This window comes from Pholcus phalangioides, unplaced genomic scaffold, assembly GCF_987345545.1.
Source record: "Pholcus phalangioides strain wild (caught in Gottingen) unplaced genomic scaffold, Ppha-v1.0 ptg000027l_1, whole genome shotgun sequence".
Classification (NCBI taxonomy): Eukaryota; Metazoa; Arthropoda; class Arachnida; order Araneae; family Pholcidae; genus Pholcus; species Pholcus phalangioides.
Genome location: NW_028301617.1, coordinates 2,660,998 through 2,681,877, shown reverse-complemented (window position 1 = coordinate 2,681,877; position 20,880 = coordinate 2,660,998). Strand labels below are relative to the sequence as shown.

The following is a 20,880-nucleotide window of genomic DNA, read 5'->3' as shown; positions in this document are numbered from 1 at the left end:
GTAAATGAGCCTTTAAATCGTCATTTCAAATATTAAAAAAAATTAATAAAAGTAACGATAGAACAAACGACAAATGTAACTTGCTCGATGCTCCAAGAAAGGAATTCGGCCCTTAGGACTAAAACTTTTTAAAACAAATAAAATAAAGGATCAATTTTAAAATAAGATGAAAATGAAAGAATGAGTGGGGAAATAAGAAAGAATGGTAGTAGAGGAGGGGAAAAAATTCTTTGTTGTAAATAAGCCTTTTACGCTATTTTTTTCCGACCGGCTTTTCCATAAAATGACGACTCTTTAACTACAAGTATAAGGAGCTTTCTTTCCAAGCGCCTTGAAATCAAGTTATGCTGACGTCACACGGTATGCTCCCGGGAAGATAAAGACGCCTTCATATATATATATAGGGGTTCCTTGTACGATCGTAGTTCAATGAAGGGAGGGAGAAAATTAGCGACCTTGAACCGGTAAAGTTCCTCCTTGAAGAAAAGAAAAACACTGACAGCGGAAAAGAGCGCGAGACTTAGGTTTTCTTGCTAAAAAAAGTGGAAAAAGTGACCTAGGCCCGAAAATAGGTAATAAAAGTGACCAGCTTCTAAAAAAGTGACTTTTAGGGAAAAAAGTGACCCGTGCCGAGCCCTGAAGATCCATCATAACCAAAGCAAACATTACAAAAGTCATTATCGAAGACAAGAAACCATTGTTGTCATGTTTCCATGATGAGTTTGGACATTCCTCAACTTCTATCAAAGTTTATAAAATGTTATGGAAGCATTTACCCAGAGGGATTCATTTTTTGTTTTAATTAAATTCAACACTTTCTGCATCTTCCTCTCTATGCTGGTGCACATATTGCCTTATTTATTATACTGTTTCTTTGATCTGCAGTCTTGTCGCTGGTACTGAATTTATTGCTGCCACGATTGATCGGGATTCCTTGGGAAATCATATGATCACTTTTTGGCCGATAAGAGGAGGCTTTTGGAATAGACTGGAAAAGTTTTCATTTGGACACTTTGAATGAAAAGTGAACATGTTGTGATTTCAGAGAAACTCTGGTGAAGCATGGGAACGATAAATTGCGTACAAAACAAACAATAATGCATAAAGCAATGCAGCATAATTAAGAGAAAGCTGCTTGATTCAATTTTAAAAATATTGACCCTTCAAGGCAAATTCTCTCACATTATTCATGTACAGCTTCATTTGTTATACAAAATGAAAAATTTGGTTCTGATCGGTTCAATGGTTCCCTATGATTAATTTCAGTGTTACATGAAACTGTGACATACTGGAGAGCCAATCTTTGAATACAAAGAGAAAATAAATTGCGACAATAAGTAAAATATACAAGTAATTTCACACATGAGTAAAATATGAACTTCACAATTTAATTAAACACGAAAAATGCATCTGTTATTATAAAAAAGGGGTCACAAATATTTAAAAATAAAAGCACTTTTTACACAGTCCCTTCAACGACACAGGTTTTAAAACATCAAAACTACCGGTATATTGAAAAAAAATAGCACCAGAATCAATAATGATGCCTTTCTTCTAACACTGTCCGTCAATTAACGCCAAACCTACAAATGAAATATTACTTGAGTATGAATATTATAGCAATAATACTCACAACACAAACTTTCAGTGCACATCATAGTATTCGGTTGTCCAGAAAAGTGGCCCGATCATATATGATGAATGGATAAAAGAAATATAATTCAGGGCTGGACAAAACCAGTCCTGAATTATAAAGTGTGCACAATCTAAAAATGAATTCACCGCAGCATTTCGTTACACAATAAAAGAAGAAAAGGTTAGAGGTTAATCCTCACATTATCTTACTGTTTGCAGCGCTTGTGTCAGTTCTGAAGCCTTCTCCAAGGAAAATTTCACACTTTCAATGATATCGGGAACTGAAACATTCAGAGAAATAGGGTTTTTTTTTCAATACTTTAAAAACAAAATTCGAAGAATTACTTTAGAAAATAGGTTAATTATTGAACCCATAATGAGAAAAAACAAATTCTGACAAAGACAACTAACTTGGAGGGGGGCACAAACTAAACTTATATCAGAAGTTAGACCACTACCAACATTCCATCCAAGTTCTTCCTCGCCACACAGCTAAAAAGCACTTCTGGGCACTGAACATTTGCTGCACAGAAATTTAATATTACATATCAGTCCAGGAGAAAGTTAAAAAAAAAAATTTCTCTTCCTAATACGAAACAATGCAGTGCCAAATGCAAATGTTTCTAGAATGAATTATGTGTAAGCAATGATCATATAGGTGCCAATTCATAGACGTGCAAAATCTGCAGTTTATCACGTGATGACATGTTAAAAAAAAACAAATAAAGGGAAAAGGGAAAGCTCAGGGATTTTTTGGGGGGGAGTGGCAACCATACATAAATCTCATTTTCGTTGTCCCAATTTTTTTTAGCAATAATTAGCAACTTTACTTGCCAATAATCAGGGTTGTTTGGTTTAAACCATAGTTTAAACCTTGGTTTTAACCAAGTGGTGTTTTTAAAAAAACCACTTTGGTTTTTTTCAAAAAATCAAATAAAAGCTGCCTAAATATCATTTTTTTCCCTTGAAAAATATCACAATGGTTCATTATTAGCAAAAGGTTTCATTTTTACCACATTTTATATCCTTGGGGTACATTCTGATGGTATATCTTTAAATGCATAAGATTTTATGAGTGGTTTTTTTCAAAAAGTCTCATAAAAGTGGGCAGAATATTGAATATATATATATTCAATCGTTTTTTTTATACTTTCACACACACACTGTTAAGCCCAGTTAATCAAGGTTCTACTGTATAGTAATAACAGATTTATGAAAAATAATCAGCTATATACAAGGTGATTATGATTTAAGTTTTGATTCCAAAACTATACAATAAGTACTGATCAGAATGATTTGAAAATTTGCATGGATACTCCTGAAGCAATGGAAGTTTCTTTCGCAAAAGAAAAAAGTACAAAATGTGCAAGTAGATGATGCTGTACTTGGCCCGCAGTATAATCTATTTTGTGCAACCACATCATTTCAGCACTTCCACAGCATCAGTGGGTGGATAGAACTTCTATCAAGATGCACATTGCAATACCAGCAAAGCAGCTGCTGAAGACCCATTTTGACAGGATGCACCTTAACCCTTGCAACTTCTGGCTGTGGGGGTACCTCAAAATGCTATAAACAGTGGTCAGATTGCAAACTTTGGTGAATTGCAATCTCCAGCACATTCCCTATATGTTAGAAGTTCCTCAGGAATATTAATGGGATGGGAAAGGGCGCGCGCTTGGTTTAGTAAAGCTGAATTGCAAGCACATCCACATTATGACCATGGCATACTCCGATTCTGCTGTTGAACAAGAATTTTTGTGCTTTCAACCTTATAGCCAGAACACGCGGTGGACAACATATTTAACACTTTTTAAGTAAGTTGTAGTTATTTGTTCCATTACTTCATTTTTTGTGATGTTTCCATGAATTATGAAATCGTGAATGCTATAATTAAGGTATCATTTTGCCATGACTGGCTATCGTTTCCATTCTGCGAGCAAATTTCCCACGTGTTGGATGATGTCATTAATTTTACATTTTTAAGTATTTTTTCCCCTTTATCAAATAAAATTGAATTTTTTCAGGAATATTCATGTCAATTTGCAAGTCATTCTGACAATCGTTCTTTTTTACAGTGTTTTGAAATCAGAACCTTAGTTATAATCACCCTGTATATCGTAAATCATTGCTAATTAATCTGCATTATTTATGCTTCATTAAATACATTATATTCACCTAATTTTTATTACTTTTTGCAAAATAGCTTCCTAATTAAGTTTCCTGAAAGTAACTGGAGAAAAACCTTTATATACTATATGGTTAATAATAACATTAAAAGAATTTTCAAACACACAGTAATCCATTGAGTTAAGCAAAAAATAATTAAATTGCAAAAGTTGGTTTTTGTTAAAATGTAATAAATATTTATTGATTTAATTAGCATGGGAATAGTGTTAATTACATTAATAAACATTTTATTTTAGTTAATTATTGGAAGTGGGAATGATTTTTCAGAAATTTCATTGTTTTTAATGTTGATACTATTTAAAACAAAAAAACCAGTTTAAACCAAAAAAACCTGGTTTAAACAAAAAAAACCCGGTTTTTTGGTTTTTTTCAAAAAAACCGGTTTTTTTACCAACCCTGCCAATAATTGACGATTACCGATTTTTCATGCTCGAAATCCGGATTTCTTATATTTTTCATATAGATTTTTGAGGGTTTTCAGGGATTTTTCCATGAAGATACGAAAAATCTGAAGCATCTGATTTCCAACCAGAAGATTTCAATGAGGCTGAAAAATCGGAAGGCTTCCAGATAAATCAGAAACAATGCCACCTGTGGATGATGTATCATGAAAATCAGCTTTTTAAAGGGACATTTACATGCTTTTTTTTACACCCATTCAGTGGTTTGGAAAGCTACAAAAGTAAAAAAGTGTAACATGAAGGTCATAACCTTTATGTTGTGGGCTGAACCATGAGGGTCATATAATCTTCATGTTACTTTTGTAACTTTACATTGTGCTTATGGTACTAAGTTAAGCACTATCATCATTTAAGCTTCAATATTATTCTCTTTATTTTTGAGCTGCATAGCATTCATCCTTCATCTCAACATTTACTGCATTGTGTGGGATAACAGGTTCTTCTGACATTCACACTGACTTAGATTCAATTACAGTAAATAACCCCCCCCCCCCTTGAGAGAATGTGTTTCAGTGTTTCCCCTTTTTACTTAATCATGTTTACGCCAAACTTATTAAACAAAATGACTCACTGCCAGTTTGAGAAGCAATGCTTTGTGGTAAGTCCATAGTTTTATTGAACGACTGCAGATTATCAATGATGACCTGCTGCTCCTTGTATTTCTCTTTGAGGTATCCATTCCGCTCTCTAGCCTGGAATCATATAAATACATTCTATGTAATACATCTGGAACTTTTGTAAGGCTGATTATTTTGGAAAAGTAAAACTGCTCAAGCTTTATGGCAGGGTATCTAAACATTTCAGCAGGAATAATTCCATTATATTTTCTTCATTCACAAGAGCATGCTTTGTGGGCCGAAACTCTTTTCACAAACACAGTGATTCCAACCAAAAACAGGGACTTACTCTTCAAAAATTTACACTATCCCTTCATTGAAATATGCCTGAAAATGGACAGTAAAGACTGTAGATAGCTCAAACCCCAACTTTTATTATAGACATCCAGAGGGGTTTTAATGTGGTGTAACGTTGATTATAAGACATCATTGGGATGAGCCTTATGTCAATACATCAAAATTTTTAGATAATCAAACATACATCAATTTGACGAACTAGTACTCCCTCATCTACATTAATTATTGGGGTTAGGATTCGCACGACGTAAAAACTCAGAGGAAAATGCTCTATAAAAAATTCATTTTTTTCGAAAAGAACTAAAAATATACTCAACATCCGGGGTGGGGGGTGAGTTCAGGAGTATGAGTTGCTGTCGGTTCAACTGAGTCCAACTGACATATAGACCATTGTTGCTATCCCCTGCTTTACTCATGCATCGCAAATTTTTTCTTACCTATATATTATTTATGGTTCATTGCACAATTCGTGCAGCTCCAACAGAATGTAGTCTTATAAAGAAACACTTAGTCATGAAGAAACTTTAAAAAAAAATCATTGTTTCTCATTTGCATTTGTGAAGTCTCCCCACCTCCAATGGAATCTTCATTTTCATAAGCAAGATTTCTGACTTAGGCGATAGTTTCCTCACCACTCACAGAAAGAAAATTATCATTTGAGTAAATCAACATTAACAGAGAGTTCCAGATAAACAAGGGTTTTATTCCATTTAATTGTTTCTTAACGTTCCAAATACAAATGCATTGTTAAGACAAGCCATGGACGAGATTAATGGCTAATCATGGTTAAACCTGAACAAAATCCTTGCAACTGAAAGTACAAAACACAGCTTTTTGTTACAAGCAATAGAGGATGTGGGCATTGGCATATTGACAAGGGGGCACTTAGCGAGTTATAGCCTAGGATGGCAAATTTTAGGAATGAGTGGCTGAGAAAATTAGCACACAATGAGAGAAATGTGGCAAAATTTTCTAACCATGAATCTGCCTCTGCCCAGAGAGCGAGAGACTAGTTCAGTGAGTGACCTAGAGCATTTGCAAGTTCGTGAGTGAGCAAGAGAGTGATGCAAAGCGGGTGGAAGCATATTAATGGCTTAAAGAGTGACCTAGAGCATGTGCAATCATGTGAATGACAAAAACAGTGTGCAAGCATGAGAGCAACCTAGAGAGTGTGTGAGCATAAGGGTGACCAAAAGAGTGACCTAGAAAGTGTGTGAGCATTAGTGACATGGAAAGTGTGTGAGTATTATTGACCTGGAAAGTGTGTAAGCATGAAAGTGACCTAGACAGTGTGTGAGCATAAGAGTGATCAAAAGAGTATGCAAGCATGTTAGCGACCAAAAGAATACGCAAGCATATTTATAAGTACAGAGCAAGCTGATTATAGCACAGGGCGACAAATTTGAGGAATGAGTGATCAAGAAAATTAAACTAGAATGAGAGAAGAGCGGCAAAATTTGTGTAGCCCACAGGCAGCAAAACTGTAAATACGCATATAGATGTAGGCAAAGTGAGATATAACCTACAGCACTCCTTACAATTCACCTGAGCATCACAAAGGTAAACGTGACAGAAACTCACTTTCTTCACTCTAGATAGAAGCTCTGCAATCTCAGCATCCAGTTCTTCCATTTGTTGATCAGTTGTTGGTCTGGCAAAATGGATATGGTCTTCGGGAAGGACAACATTTTCGGGGATTTTGAATACATTTCGATTCAGATAGAGCTGTAAGAAATGGAGATATTGAAAACAAAATAATTATTGTATACTAACAAGTCATACACAGTAAAAACAATTCTCATATTAACTACACATATAGCTACACACTGTTCCTAAAACAAACATGAAATCTGCAATGCAATTAAATAACAAATAAAATGGGGGGGTCCTTAAAAATGCTTGTATTAGCTGTAATCTCACAGGACCACAAGCAGAAATATCTCTTGTGGGGGGCCAGCACATATTCTCGGAAGACAGACCACCTGTTTCCCCCCACCCACAGGGTTTAACAAATCACAGAAAGATCTAGATGTCAGGACAAATTTTTAGGCACCAAACATTTTTTGTCACGAAAAAGAAGTCAAAAATAATATGTCTTTCAATTTTTCCAGAACATAGTGACTGTTTTTTTTGGCATGGATAGATGAACTGCCGTAAATTCCAGAATTTTGTATTGTCCTCAGATTGCAATTCAGGAACTACTCTGGCTTGACAAATCGGAAGAATATTTAGGTGCTTCATTTCCCTCCGACAAAACTGATTCAAAATAGTATATTCTTTGACTTCTACAGGACTTAGGGACTCCCCCCCCCCTTTTCTGAAAAAAATTTTCAAAAATTTCAGAAAATTTTGTGGTCCTGAGACTTCAATTCACTTGTCAAACATTAAAAAAATTAAGTGGCAATGTGAATTTTTCAGTCACCATGGTGACCTACCTGGTGCTTGGAATTCTTCCAGCCCTGGGCTACCATTTTGTAATATTTTATTAATGATACTCATATTAAACACGTTTGATGGTATTTATATAACAAAACACTGTGTGATGAATGTATTATGACCAGAGAAATCCAAAAGCGATCATCATACGCCATGGAAATCGAAAGACAAAAAAAAAGAAAAATCAATATTTTTATAGCAGGGTTGGACAAATCCCTGGCCCAAAGTCCCCATGGCAACAAAAAAAAAATGGTATTGGCGCCTAAAATTTTCTTCGTGTGATCACTAGCTCTGGCAAAAGAAATATGTTTGACTCCTAAAATATTTGATTGGAGAATAGATTATTATTTTTCTGATTTGTCAAGCCCTGTTTATAGTGTCCTTTGCCTGAATATGACAAGCAGTACATGGAAAATGCTCATTTCGATTCAATATTTTTATATTTACCTCTAATTTATCTATTGCTCTATTGAGCTTTCTGGTTAACCCGTTGAATAGTGTTTCAGTTTTTTGTTCAAGGAGCTCCCTCTGCATGAGATGCGAGTACTAGAAAACAGAAATAACTGAACACAGTCAAAAATGAATAATATTATGACTCACATAAGCATGAAATAATGGACAAGTAAGCATAAGTGGATACAGGCTATTCGTTGGGGGGGGGGGGGGGGGGGTTAATATGTAAGAATGTGCATGGTGAGCAGGAGGAATTGCATACTTCCACCTCTCCATCCATGTTAATAACACAATTTCTTTTAATGAAAGAGGAGGGGGAACTCTTTCCACCCCCCATATCCACATATGCTAGTCTGAATTATACAATGATTATCAGGGGTCTGTTCAGCCAAAATATGGTCTATGAAATGTATTTATAAAAAACATTTTTAACGTGAACAGGCCGCCATGATTCATAGATTTAGATGTTTTTGACCACCTTTCATACAGGCTACTGCGCCTGGAGTCTGAGAGGTGCAATGTCGCAAAAGCTTTCTCATGTAGTGCGACGCGATGACAGAAAAAGACTGCTACTGACTCCCACATCAAGGGGTTAGCACACCAACCTTTCTGCAAGTATTAAAAAAAGCCGTTCGGAATCAGCAATAAATTGTAGGTTCCGGTCGTGTGCAGAAAAAATTACAGCATCTTTTTATTTCTAAACCTAACAAAGAAATAAATAAAATATAAATAAAACGACATTACCTTTTTGGTAAGATATGCACCCATTTCATGAAGACCATCGAACAGGTAATCTAAAATTGTCCCATAAACTGAAAAGAAATTTTAAAAAAAGTGTGAAAATATACATTTTCACGAGGATTCTTCTTCAAAGTACTGCCTATCATATTCGGTGGTCCCAAAAAAATTTGACTGGTTGTCATGGGGCACAACCTATCAACCTTTTGATGCATTTGTTTTTGTTCTTTCACATCAAAATGAACATTTTATCGCAACATAGAAAAGCTGAAAATCTACTGCACACCAGTATAAACTTACCTTGCATTGCGAGGGTAGGGTAGGGTTCACCCCCCCCCCCCCCCCATCGCCGTGGTGGTCAGCTGAAGTTGGTTTTCTGTGATTCACAACTTTTGAGGCGCAAATGCGAACCGATCTCCCCATTAAAAAATCTCGCCACAGAAAGGAACAGGCCCACAATGGTGCAATTATTAAATCATTACACTTCGCTCATAGTTAGAAATGGGAGATGGCAACACTACACATAACAAGCATTACATAGAAACAAACTTCACTTTAGGTTCACAACACGTGCACACGTATTCTGGCATGTACCGATTTGTTCCAAAATTCTGTAGACGAATGTGCAAAAGATGTGTTTACAGTTAAGTAGTAGTAGTATAACCTTCCCATCACCATAATTTAAGCGCTTGACAAATCCAAGGTGTCATGTCGCCATGAGTAGTACAGAAATTGACACTAGCAACTGAGGTTTGCCCAGCATTAAGAAAAATATTTCCTTTCTGTACTTTGCGAAAGTGATAACACCATCCAGGATTTCAATCATTATTTTTCCTATCTAGATGTTCTTCCTCCCCCCCCCCCCTCAGTAGCTCAATACGTTTCTCGTCTAGACATATCCTTCAGTTAGTGAACTTGCGTAATTCATGCTCGCTTCCACATTATTGCAGTAGGATTCTATTTTAAGCTTCATGTTTTACTAAATACAGTCAAACCTCGTTAGTGCGTCACCCGGTTAACACGTCACTCCGCTTACCGGGCCACTTTTTGGAAGTCCCAATTGTACTCAGGCAGGAATTGGCACAGCTAGGGCTTACTCCGTTTAACGAGTCACTCCACTTATAAAGTCATATTTTTGCTCTCCCAAGAGTGACACATTAACGAGGTTTGACTGTATTCACCCTAACATAACCTCTTCCGAAGAAAGGGATAGGTATGCATTACACAATGAAGTATAATCAGTATAAATTGTTAATTTATGTGAGAAATTCCAATTAATATAATTTTTTAAAACTAGTTTGTTGTGCTAAGATTTACACAGACATTCTGCCGAACCAACTATTCAGCAAAAGGGTAGAATAGGCGAAATAGCAGCCGAATATTCGTCCCATCTCTAGCTTATATATGTGTATTGATATAAAACCATCTGCTGTATCCTTTTCATAACAGATAGGTGTTAAAAAAATTATTTTATGCCAGAAATGTAATGTCGATTTCCGTTATTATTAAATTATCTATATAATCACCGGGGCACTTAAAACAATACCCTTATTATGCATAACATTAGAATATAGCTAGCAATCAAAATACTAAATTGAAGGACTAAAATGTCCTTTAATTTAGAAGGTGAGATTGCATATGATGCTCAAGAAAAACTCCTCTAACTTATTCTAAGTGCAAAAGTAAGAATGACAACGTTGACAATAAGTTTTCAACTGTTTTAATACTGAGTAAGTTTCTGAGGCCTCCTATCACACATATTTTGAATAAACAGCTCTATTTCGCTTAGTAAATTGAGCACAAGTAATGAGTAGTTTAGATAAGAGATGTACTATAAAATTATATATTATCTGCTCTAAACTGTCCGTCAAAACATTCAAAATTGCAAATTATAATTAATATTTGATTTCAATTATTATAATAGTGTTTAAAAAATAAAACGTAATACACAAAAAAGTGAATTACCCATCGTGTTATCAACCTATTGCATTCAAAATATTGTCCAAAAAACATCAGTTTAGGTTTTTACACAGTTTAAATCAGTTTTTGACGCTTGTCATGTTGATGTTAAAAACCCAAACCTGCTTAGTACTAATACAAAGTTTGAAAATACTCTCTTGCTTGAAGCTAGGTGAAATGGCAAGACTCAATAGCTAAAGCATTGCCAGCTTTGCAGGTTGAGATGCAGCATTAATTGCAAAAACTATCGCATTTAGGAGAATCCCCATCTACTAAATCATAGTATTAGGCATAAGTGATGGGGAGGGGGGGAATTCATTTCATCAGCTTTCATATCCAATCGGCACTGACAACGACATTTGATAATTTTGTTATGTTGTCCAATTCAGAGCGATATCGTTTTGCATGCTGCTGAGACCTTTGATTTATACTTGGTTGCAATGTTATTTCCAGTAAGAATATTGCTTAGGTACACCTGAAATTTCCAACATAATTTGACAATAACAAAAATCAACATCGTATATATAAAATAAAACCATTCTATACACATATCTGTTTGAAAAATGGAGCCGTAGGTATATTGCCATTTCAAACATTACATGCAATCGGTGTATTTATTTTCAACAGGAATTTATACAGCAAAATTCACTATTTGAGGTGTTCAACAAAGGTTTTTGATGTGACAGTTTAAATTGCAGTGTGTCAAAAACCTGCCAGCCCTGATTGAAATGCAGTGCTCTATACAAAAGCCTATTATTACTATAGGGGCGACTTTACCCAGGGCAGTCTTAAGAGCATCATGGGACCCCGGGGCCAAGTGGATTTTTAGGCCCTACCTTGAAAATTCTTAAAAATTTCAACCACTTGTCATTTTTGTGAAGCCACCCCCCCCCCCCCCCCCGGCCATACCCGGGTGGGCCCATGCGTTAAAACAGCACTGACTTTACCTTCAGAGCATAACCAACAATATTTTAAAAAAAAGTGGCAACCTAGAAACCGAAGAGAACAATAACAAAAAAAAACCAAGAAAAACATGTGAGAACGAAGAAAAATGACTGACCAAGTAGAAAAGCATCAAAACCGGCTAAACAGGGAATTGCCAAAAAAAAAAGGGATAATACAATGCTCTTCCAATGAAATAAATAAAAGGGTGCTCTGCACAACTGAGTTGAAGTTAAAATCTATTTTTCTCACCCTTCACTTAAAAAAGGTGCATATGACAAACGTTCCCAATTTTCAGGATGACCTAATACATTAAACACAACCATTCTCAATTCAAAAAGCAAAGAATAAGCTAATGAAAAGTTATACCTCCATCAGTAAACGACCTCGGATGGAAACCAAAGTACTGAGTTTCATATGCGAGATCCAATATGTTGTCAACGTCCAATTGAATGGAATCATCAGCGGTCGAAGATGAATCCTCGTCCATGGCGAGCTAGCCAATGTATAAGATAAAACACATTTAATGTTAGAAAAGATTTACAAATTGGAAAAAAAAGTTTAACTTATCAATAGTCAAAAACATACAATTTTATGAGGAAACGGGCATGAGATAAAGTTAAAAAATAACAATTAATCAGCACATTCCTTAGGGCAGAGGTTTTCAAAGTGTGCCCCGCCAACCTTCATCGGGGCACCGTGGATCAACGGGACGACAAAGGTTTTTCAAAGAGATTCTTTGTTAAACTTCTCTGGGAAGCTGCAGATAAGCATTGATAAGGGAAAAGGAACGCCACGGGTACAAAAAGTTTGAGAATCCCCCACCTTAGGGAATGTGCTAATGAACTGTTGGGGCCAGTTGCACAAATTTACAAAAGTAGCATTGCTGAGGGTATTGTAACAGGGGATTGGAAGCTTGCTAATGCGGTTGCAATATTTAAAAAGGGCAGTAGAGGAACTGTGTCAAATTATTGTCCAGTGAGTTTGACGAGCTCCCTCTCAAAAATTTCGGGAATTATTATCAGAAGGCAATTAGGGGAGTGAACAGACGAGAATAATGTTTTGTCAGAAATCCAGCAGGGGTTCAAGAAAGCCCTGAGCTCCATACTTTTTATCGATAAACTCGATCAGGGTATCAGTGATATTGAATAATAAATTAATGGGTATAGTCGGGAATATCAAAACGATAGGGAGTTCCTCCAGACCAACTTAAACTGGATTGCAGCATGGGCTAATGAATGTGAGTTGCCTTCAACGTTGACAAGTGCATGGTCGCTCATTTTGGTTCGAACAACTCAAATTGCACTTAGGATTTGAGTGGTGTTATTATTCCGAATGCAACTAGGATCACTGATCAAGGTATTTTTATTGACGTGCTGCTTAGATTTTCTGAACATTGTTCAGCAATGGTCAAAAAATTGAACAGAGTACTCGGTTTCATTCTTAAGAGAGAGAGAGAGGGTGTCGTTTCACATTCTCCTAAAGTGATTCTTCCGCTTTTCCGGGCTTAGTTCGCCCTGGACTGGAGTATGACATAATGGTTTGGAGACTTTACCTGCAGAGGGATATAGGCTTGGTTGGTGGGGGGGGGGGGACACCTTTATGTGCCAACATAAAGGCATGTATACATTAGCATGCGGATCATGCAATGAAAGCATTCGAAATTGGTTGTTCGATAATTTGTATAGAGTTGTGAACGATTCTTGAGCTGTTCAAACCGGACCCACCTGATTCGGTTTTGTCAATGAAGGTTTTTCTTCACAATGGAAGCTTGTGCACTCATGAACGAATTAGAACCGCTGCAGAGGGTTGTACATTGCAAGATCGCCACACTAGTGTATACGCATCTTAAGATTTGAGTTACAAAGAGAGACCTGATCCCTTGAATATGTTTGCATTGGAAGAACACAGGTGTCTGTGAGATATGATAAAAGTGTTCAAAATCTTCAGCCGGATGGATAGAATAGACCACGAATTATTTATACGCCATCAATTAACTGCTTCGACCAGAGAAACTCCAGTATCGTTTAGTAAGGGACAATTCCAGATTATGGTGTGTCGCAGGGAATTTTTTCCTCTAATAATGTTGTCAATAAATATAATAGCTTACCTACCGGGGTCGTAACTTCTAACGCAATTGACATGTTTAGAAATAAATGAGATAAGCATATTGGGACAAATCGAGAAGCGGAAAAACTTTGGTATAAGGGACAGGTTGGCGACTTTTTTTTCCGGCGCCGTTCCCACGCTTTTATAATGGGTTGCTGTATTTTAAATACATTCGAAATTCAAGTTTTATGGGCATTTTATTGGGCAATTTGCCTGTTGTGGCCTGTGTAAAGATAAGTGTTTTAAAGCAAATGAATTTATAAAGTTTAGAAGAATTTCATATTTTTGTGATAACCCATGAATCGCTTATCCACCCTAATCACATTAACATAAGAAATTATCATTACCTTCAAAAGGAAAACCGAAACTTTCAACTAAACATGCCCAATTTATAACGGGAACATCAACTCTGGAAGGGATCTTCCATGTGTTTGCCGCTGAAATCGCAATTCCGATGTGATTATACAGAGCTGGCGGCAACAAGATCATTCCATCCATTCTAAATAATTCAACTAAAATGCTGATAACAATGAATGTTAAAACTTTCATCCAGTTTAAAACTTCTGAAATTTATGTATTTTAATGATTTTCTGTCGTTTTATATTTTTATTCACCGCTACTTTTACTACAATAGTATGACCATATGACACATATTTTACGGGACAAACACGAATTTCTCCATTTTTTTGTTGGTCAGTTTCATGTTTTGCGATTTGCAGTGGCCTTTTCTTTTCCGTTATTCGAATAAGAGTTTGTAAAGCCGGGTTTTTCTAGGAATAGATTTCTTGCGCCACGTGAACCGAATTAGACCATTTCGCGCCGGCAGAAACGTGGTACATAATTACGCTACGCGTTTGTGTTTTCCTGGCATGGTGCATCAGATCAGGGTGGCTATATATGGCCTTAGCATCAGCTACTCCGTCGTCTGCATGCTCCGGTTTGAAGGGAAGGGAAAGAGAACACACAAGAGTGAAGAGAATATCGGCAAAACCACGACGCACGACGCATTTGACTCCTCCAGAAGCAGTCGGCCTAGTCACGCCTGACGTAAAGTGCTGTCGTGAGCCATATTGCGCTCTGTAGGAAAATAGTCGTACTGATTTTCTTATTGGTAAGTGGACGGCGTGTCGCGCTGGGCGATTTTCGTTGCACGCGTCACAGAAAACCTGCTCCAAGCCGGGTTTTCCTAGGTTCGATTCCCTGCAATGCAAGTCTTTTTTTTCGACATGCTAACTGGTGGGGATTTCGCCTCATTAGCCTTTCCCCACCAGTGGAGATAAAATATGACCACTTGTATGGCACAACCCTTTTCTTGTTTTGTTGGAGCAGCTTCAACTTCAAACCCTACTAATATGATGGGAGTCAAAGAGAAAACTCAAACAAAAAATTTTCGCCATTTGCGAGGCCGATTTTTTATGACCGATTTATTTTTTCTAATTGAAGAAACGGAAAGATATAGATCAGACCCCTTGAGTGGTCAACTTCTTTCTGTTCGTGCGCCAGCATAATATATGCGCCAGCTATACTATAGCGTCGTGGGCCGCATCAGTGGTGCAACTTCGGTGTATAAGCTGCTCCATTATTAACTGAATTAATTAGTTAGTTATTAAATTAATTTCGTCATTAGAAATAAAAAGTTTGTAAGCAGTTTGTTAATCAAGAAATCTGCTGTTGGAAAAGATAGTTCAAATATTAATCACAAATTTAATTTTTTCACGGTACTTTTACCTTGTCGTGGACCGCACAAAATCCCTTCACAGGCCAGCTGTTGGCCACCCCTGATATAGACAAACTAAAAAGATAAGTTCTTCATAAAGAATGACGCACAGAATAAAAAGAGGAACTAGTAAAGTATAGAGGAAACTAGCTAAGCGATAGGAAAGTAGCCAATCAGCTAGCACTTCGGCAACTTCTGTTACGATCAATCAGGGAGCAGAATCTGGACTCAGTTTGTAGATGTGGTGAACTTGCGTTGGCGACTTTGTTGGCAAGAATTGGTGTAGACTTTTTTCCTTAACGGTGAAATCACCATATGTTACCCTCACTTATTTTGCCATCCCTACCTTTTCCGGCTGATATCTCGAAAATGTTTTGTTGTTTTTCGTGTTTTTGATTTGAAGTCAACCAATTTTTTTTATTGCTTATTGAAAACAAAATAATTCTTTCCCACTTTTCGCAAATTGCTAGTCAATACAGTTTCAATTGGCAACTGTTCTTAGTTTAGGTACTTTTATGCAGGCCCGTCATTTGGGGGGAAGGGATCGAGGGGCGTTGCCTTCCCCTGGCTTTTGAAAATACACTGAAAATGATATATATATATATATATATACAAATATATATGTATATACACATTTGGTATATGTCTTTGCCCCCCCCCCCCCTTTCGGAAGAAGTTGAAATGACGTCCCTGCTTTTATGGCAAGATTTTAGTGTCTTGTTTTCCTTTTGAAGAAATATGGTCAACAATAGTGTGATTCATTTGTTGTGAAAATTACTTTCATTTCCGATTTCAGTGAAGATTATCATACCGGAATTCATGGAAAAAAAAAAATAACATTCATAAAGTAGAGATGGTGAAAAAAAAAATGTAGAAATACGGTCATCTCCCGTAAAATAAGGATGATATGGTCACGTTAAAAAAGATGTTTGACTGATCTACAGCACCTACCTATTAAGGGGGAGCCAAATTTTGAAGTTAGTTGTAGACCAGCATAAAGACCTGTATAATTGGAGAAGAAGTTAGACCTGGAACGCTCTGTCTGCGTTTTGTTGTTGACAGTAAACAACAGAGATGAAAACCGTGAGTTTTTTTTTGTGCTATGTGTTGAATTATTATATCGCGAACCTGCAAAAATCGAGTTTTCGGTGTTATGTATTGAATTCTTTACTGTAAACAAAAGAGGTGAAAACCACGAGTTTTGTGTTATGTGTTGAATTATTGACTGTAAACAACAGAGGTGAAATTACCACAAACCTGCAGAATCGAATTTTTGTGTTGTGCTGAATTGCTGACAGTAAACAACAGAGGTGAAATTACCTGTAACCTGCAAGGATCAAGCTTTTGTGTTACGTTTTGAATTATTGACAGCAAACAACAGGTGAAATTATCAGGAACGTTGATTTATCGCAATGTCTGCACTATCTCTCAGCACTGATCTTTTTGATGACGACTCCGTCATGGAAAAGATGTTCATTCTTGAACATGGAGACATTTTTGGGTCATCAGCGAACCAGTCTCGACTTAAGACAGGTAAAAATCTGTCCAACCAAAACTCTAATAAGGAGCAAAATATTTCACAGAGTTCCTTGATCATCCACTTGAACAGTGAAACTGGAGCCCCAGAGACCATAATAATGCCTTCGCCAGATAGCCCAAATGTTCGTCACAACTCGGAAAAAATGAAATTCCCCATATGGATGAGCCAACCAAATAAAAATCTTACATCTGACACAGAGTTGGTGAATTATGAAACGAATAACGTTGGACAAAATGATCATCTATTACTGGACGGTAGCTCTTTGTCTTCAATGAACCCACAGCGAGTGGTGCCCAACGTCCATCCAGGGCAGAGTGGTACTGGCAAACAGTTATTAACATATAGTGTTTTCGATGACAATGATACAATATCACTCACGATCGAAGGGAAAATTTGTTTGAATTTTCCAAAAAAAATTTCTCTGATGATGAAAAATACGGAGTAGATCTGAAATCATACTCGAGACCTGAAATAAACCATGGAGGTCATAATTCAAGAACGTCCAACCAAATCAAAGGAAATTCCTGAAATATATTTGTATACTCCACTCCAATGACAAATTATTGCATCTAAGATGCAAGAAATGTTGTAGGTTTATATTTCTATATGTATATTGTTTTTATACTGGATTATACCAGTGGTTTTCAAACTTTCCCCCATTGTTAACATTCATAGTTTATTTGTGACTTCCCAGAATAGTCTAGAAAAGAACCCTCCCTTAGAGCATCGAACCGGCAAATGTCAATATAGTTGCGGCAGATCTGGGAGTCACCACAACACACATTTTGAGAATCACTGGTGTGAGCCATAATGTGCATTACGATCAAGTGTAACCAGTGGTGGGATTCATCTGGTTTAATATAAACGGTACCTATTGTTCTTGTTGAATTTATCAAACTTGTTAAAAACAATCAATTTTCTTGATAAACCGAGGAAAAAATGATTAGTGAGCAGAGATATACTTGTGATTCAATGCTCACACATAAAAGTTTAACGCTCAAATACTTCTTCATAAAGTGGACCTTTTCAAGTTTTGACTTCTTTCTCTTCATCCTCATGTGGGACTTGAACCTGTCTTTCTGATTCCTGCCACTAGCGAGAATGCTTCAATCTTCTTTCCCGGGGTTCTCAAAAGTCTCCGAAACACTCCCTACCCATATTCCCTATCCAGGCTGTCTTTGGGGTGCTAAAGGCACTAATATTGTGTTTTTTCTTGTTTTTTTTTGTGGATCACTGTCATGGTGATCCATGGCACCTGGGATAATTCAAGCCCAGGTAAAAATGACACCTGGGATATATAGGTAGGCAGCTCCATGTGTTAGCAGATACAACCAATTTAATAGTGTGGTTCCCAGCGAACCAATTGAAATGTGAATCCCACCTCTGAGTGCAAACTTTTTGTTTGTTTATTATACGATAACCTTTACTTAATATTTTCTTATTCATGATAAGCCTTTACTTAATATTTTCTTATTCATGATAAGCCTTTACTTAATATTTTCTTACACGTGATAACCATTACTTTTTGGTGGTTTTTTTTTGTGCATGATAACCTTTGCTTTTTATTTTCTTAAAAAAAGATTTTTTGGGATGAAAATGTGCAAGAGAAATTAGGGTTTTCCCCCTCCTATCGATTATATGTTCTGTGATTCAAAAAATTTCTAACAACAAAATAGTTGCGTAATGAAGCAGGAACTTTTTTTTAAATTTATGAAAATTGTACACTCCTCCCCCAATCCAAAAAAAACCTTTGATTATTAACATTCAATCTGCTCTCAGTTGTAATGAAATATACTGTAGAGTTTGTGGGGGAAAAAATTTGCAGAGACAGTGGTGATTGAAATTTTTTATTTTTCTACTTTCAGATGCGAGAATCGTCTCAATGGGAAAAATACTAATATGACTGCAAAGAGAAAAAAACATTAAGAATTTCAATCACATATATCTCAGCAAATTTTTATCCAAAATTGAAAATTGCCGTCATCATAGCAGAAAGACTAGGGCGAATTTCAATTTTTATTCATGTCTGCATCCAAAAAAAGAGTAAATTATCTCGTAAACATTTCCCCCCCCCCCCTATCTATTTTAGTACAGAAAACAAAGCAAATTTTACCAACTGAATTTAATTATTTTTAATGACATCAATTTGCTTGTTAATCTCGCAAAAAGTAGGTCGGCTGTATTTAAAGTTTTCAATTTCATTTTTTTTTTTTTTTGTAAAGCTTATTTTAAAAATATTTCTTTAGATTCACATGGATCACAATATTTGATTAAATTATTCAATTGCACGACGTAACGAAAAAAAATTTTTTTTTGATGCCTGGAATTTTTTAACTGATTTCGACTATATTCGGTGTGCTGGTTTCAAACATAAAAAAAGTTTTTATCTATCAGCTCTAGTTTTTGAGATTAATCGTGCAATATTTTAACGTCAAATAGTAAAGTTTTTTATGTGGAATCGTTTTCCTCTGCCTTTTTTTTTCCTGCTTTGTGTGTTCAATTTAAATGTGTGTCGTCCGGCTTTTGTAAAGCATGGTTGTGGGCAGGGGCGTAGCCAGAAATTTCGTTCTGGGGGGGGGGGGACCAAAGTGACAGAACAATGGATTTAGCCATCTTTTTCCCTTTTTTCGGTCATTTTCTCCCATTTCGGGGGGGGGGGCAGACCCCCCAAGTCCCCCCTCCTCGCTACGCCCTTGGTTGTGGGACAGTCCAGATCTAAATAAAGTTTTAAGTGTTTTTTTAATCTGTTCTCCGGGATTCTCATATTGCAAATCGCGAACAACTATGCAACTTATAAAGTTCTTTGTTTTGAGGGCTGATATAAAGAAAGAATGACATCCAGTCTAAGAAGCTGTAATAATCATCCTCATGTATTACATATGTGGTGAGTACACCCTAAAATAGAACTGAAAAGCCATTTCTGACTTTGTTAAAAGAACTTACCTCGGGTACTTTGGCATTAGGCTTGTCGACCAAGATAAAGTTTGGACTCCACACACACATAGTGTGTAAAACTTCACAGAACATATACGACAGTGGACTAATGGGGTCAATACTCATTGCTCACTCAACCAAAGTAAAAGAGGAATATGGTACCATCGCTTCAGTCATGGAGAAGATGTTTCACTAACATCAATGAGTAATTTGTGTGAACTTGAAAATGGTTAACTTTCTCCTTGGTCAACAAGGGGGCTACACGAAATATCCTTGCTTCACATGCCTGTGGGATAGCAGAGTCTAACAATACCACTGCATAGGAAAAGAGGGGCCTACACGAGAGAATATGGTTGTCAAAGAAAGAAATGTTGTTTGTGAACCCTTAGCCAGACGAGATATAGAATCATCTTGCCTCTGTTATATATAAAGCTGGGTTAATGAAGCAGTTCATGAAAGCTATTGTTCACAGGACAGCCCTTGCTTTGCACACATAGGACAAAAAATGCAAAGAATAAGTGCAGAAAAACTTGAGGCTGGAATTTTTTATTGTCCTCAAATCAGACAGCTCATAAACGATCCTCATTTCGTGGATTCCATGAATGAGACAGTGTAAATCTCATTTGTCCTTGTCAAGAAATTTCTTGGCAACCACAAGGCTGAAAACTATGTTGAACTAGTTAACACCATACTCAAACAACTCTAGAGACCTTGGTTATAATATGAGCATGAGGGAGTTCATTACTTGCACAGCCACTTTTCCACAGACCATTTCCCAGAAAATCTAGGCGAAGAACAAGGTGAACTATTTCACCAGCACATAAAAAAACAATGGAGGACTGATGCCAGAGC

The 20,880-nt window shown here is 36.6% G+C and overlaps 1 protein-coding gene across 2 annotated transcripts; it reads right to left on the bottom strand.

Annotated features, from left to right (window-relative positions):
- Positions 1-1,367: 1,367 nt before the first annotated feature.
- LOC149068063 (protein MIS12 homolog) lies at positions 1,368-14,296 on the bottom strand. 2 transcript variants are annotated; one of them, XM_089251529.1, is made up of 8 exons: positions 14,185-14,296; positions 12,098-12,224; positions 8,834-8,901; positions 8,084-8,182; positions 6,782-6,925; positions 4,858-4,978; positions 1,836-1,916; positions 1,368-1,583 (listed from the first exon to the last, which is right to left on the bottom strand). In XM_089251529.1, the coding sequence occupies exons 2-7, from the start codon at positions 12,216-12,218 to the stop codon at positions 1,837-1,839; spliced, it is 633 nt and encodes a 210-aa protein (XP_089107655.1). In that variant the 5' UTR covers positions 12,219-12,224; positions 14,185-14,296; the 3' UTR covers positions 1,368-1,583; position 1,836. The 2 variants fall into 2 exon arrangements, with proteins under 2 accessions (XP_089107655.1, XP_089107654.1); XM_089251528.1 differs by having other exon boundaries at positions 1,846-1,916.
- Between the last annotated feature and the right edge of the window lie 6,584 nt (positions 14,297-20,880).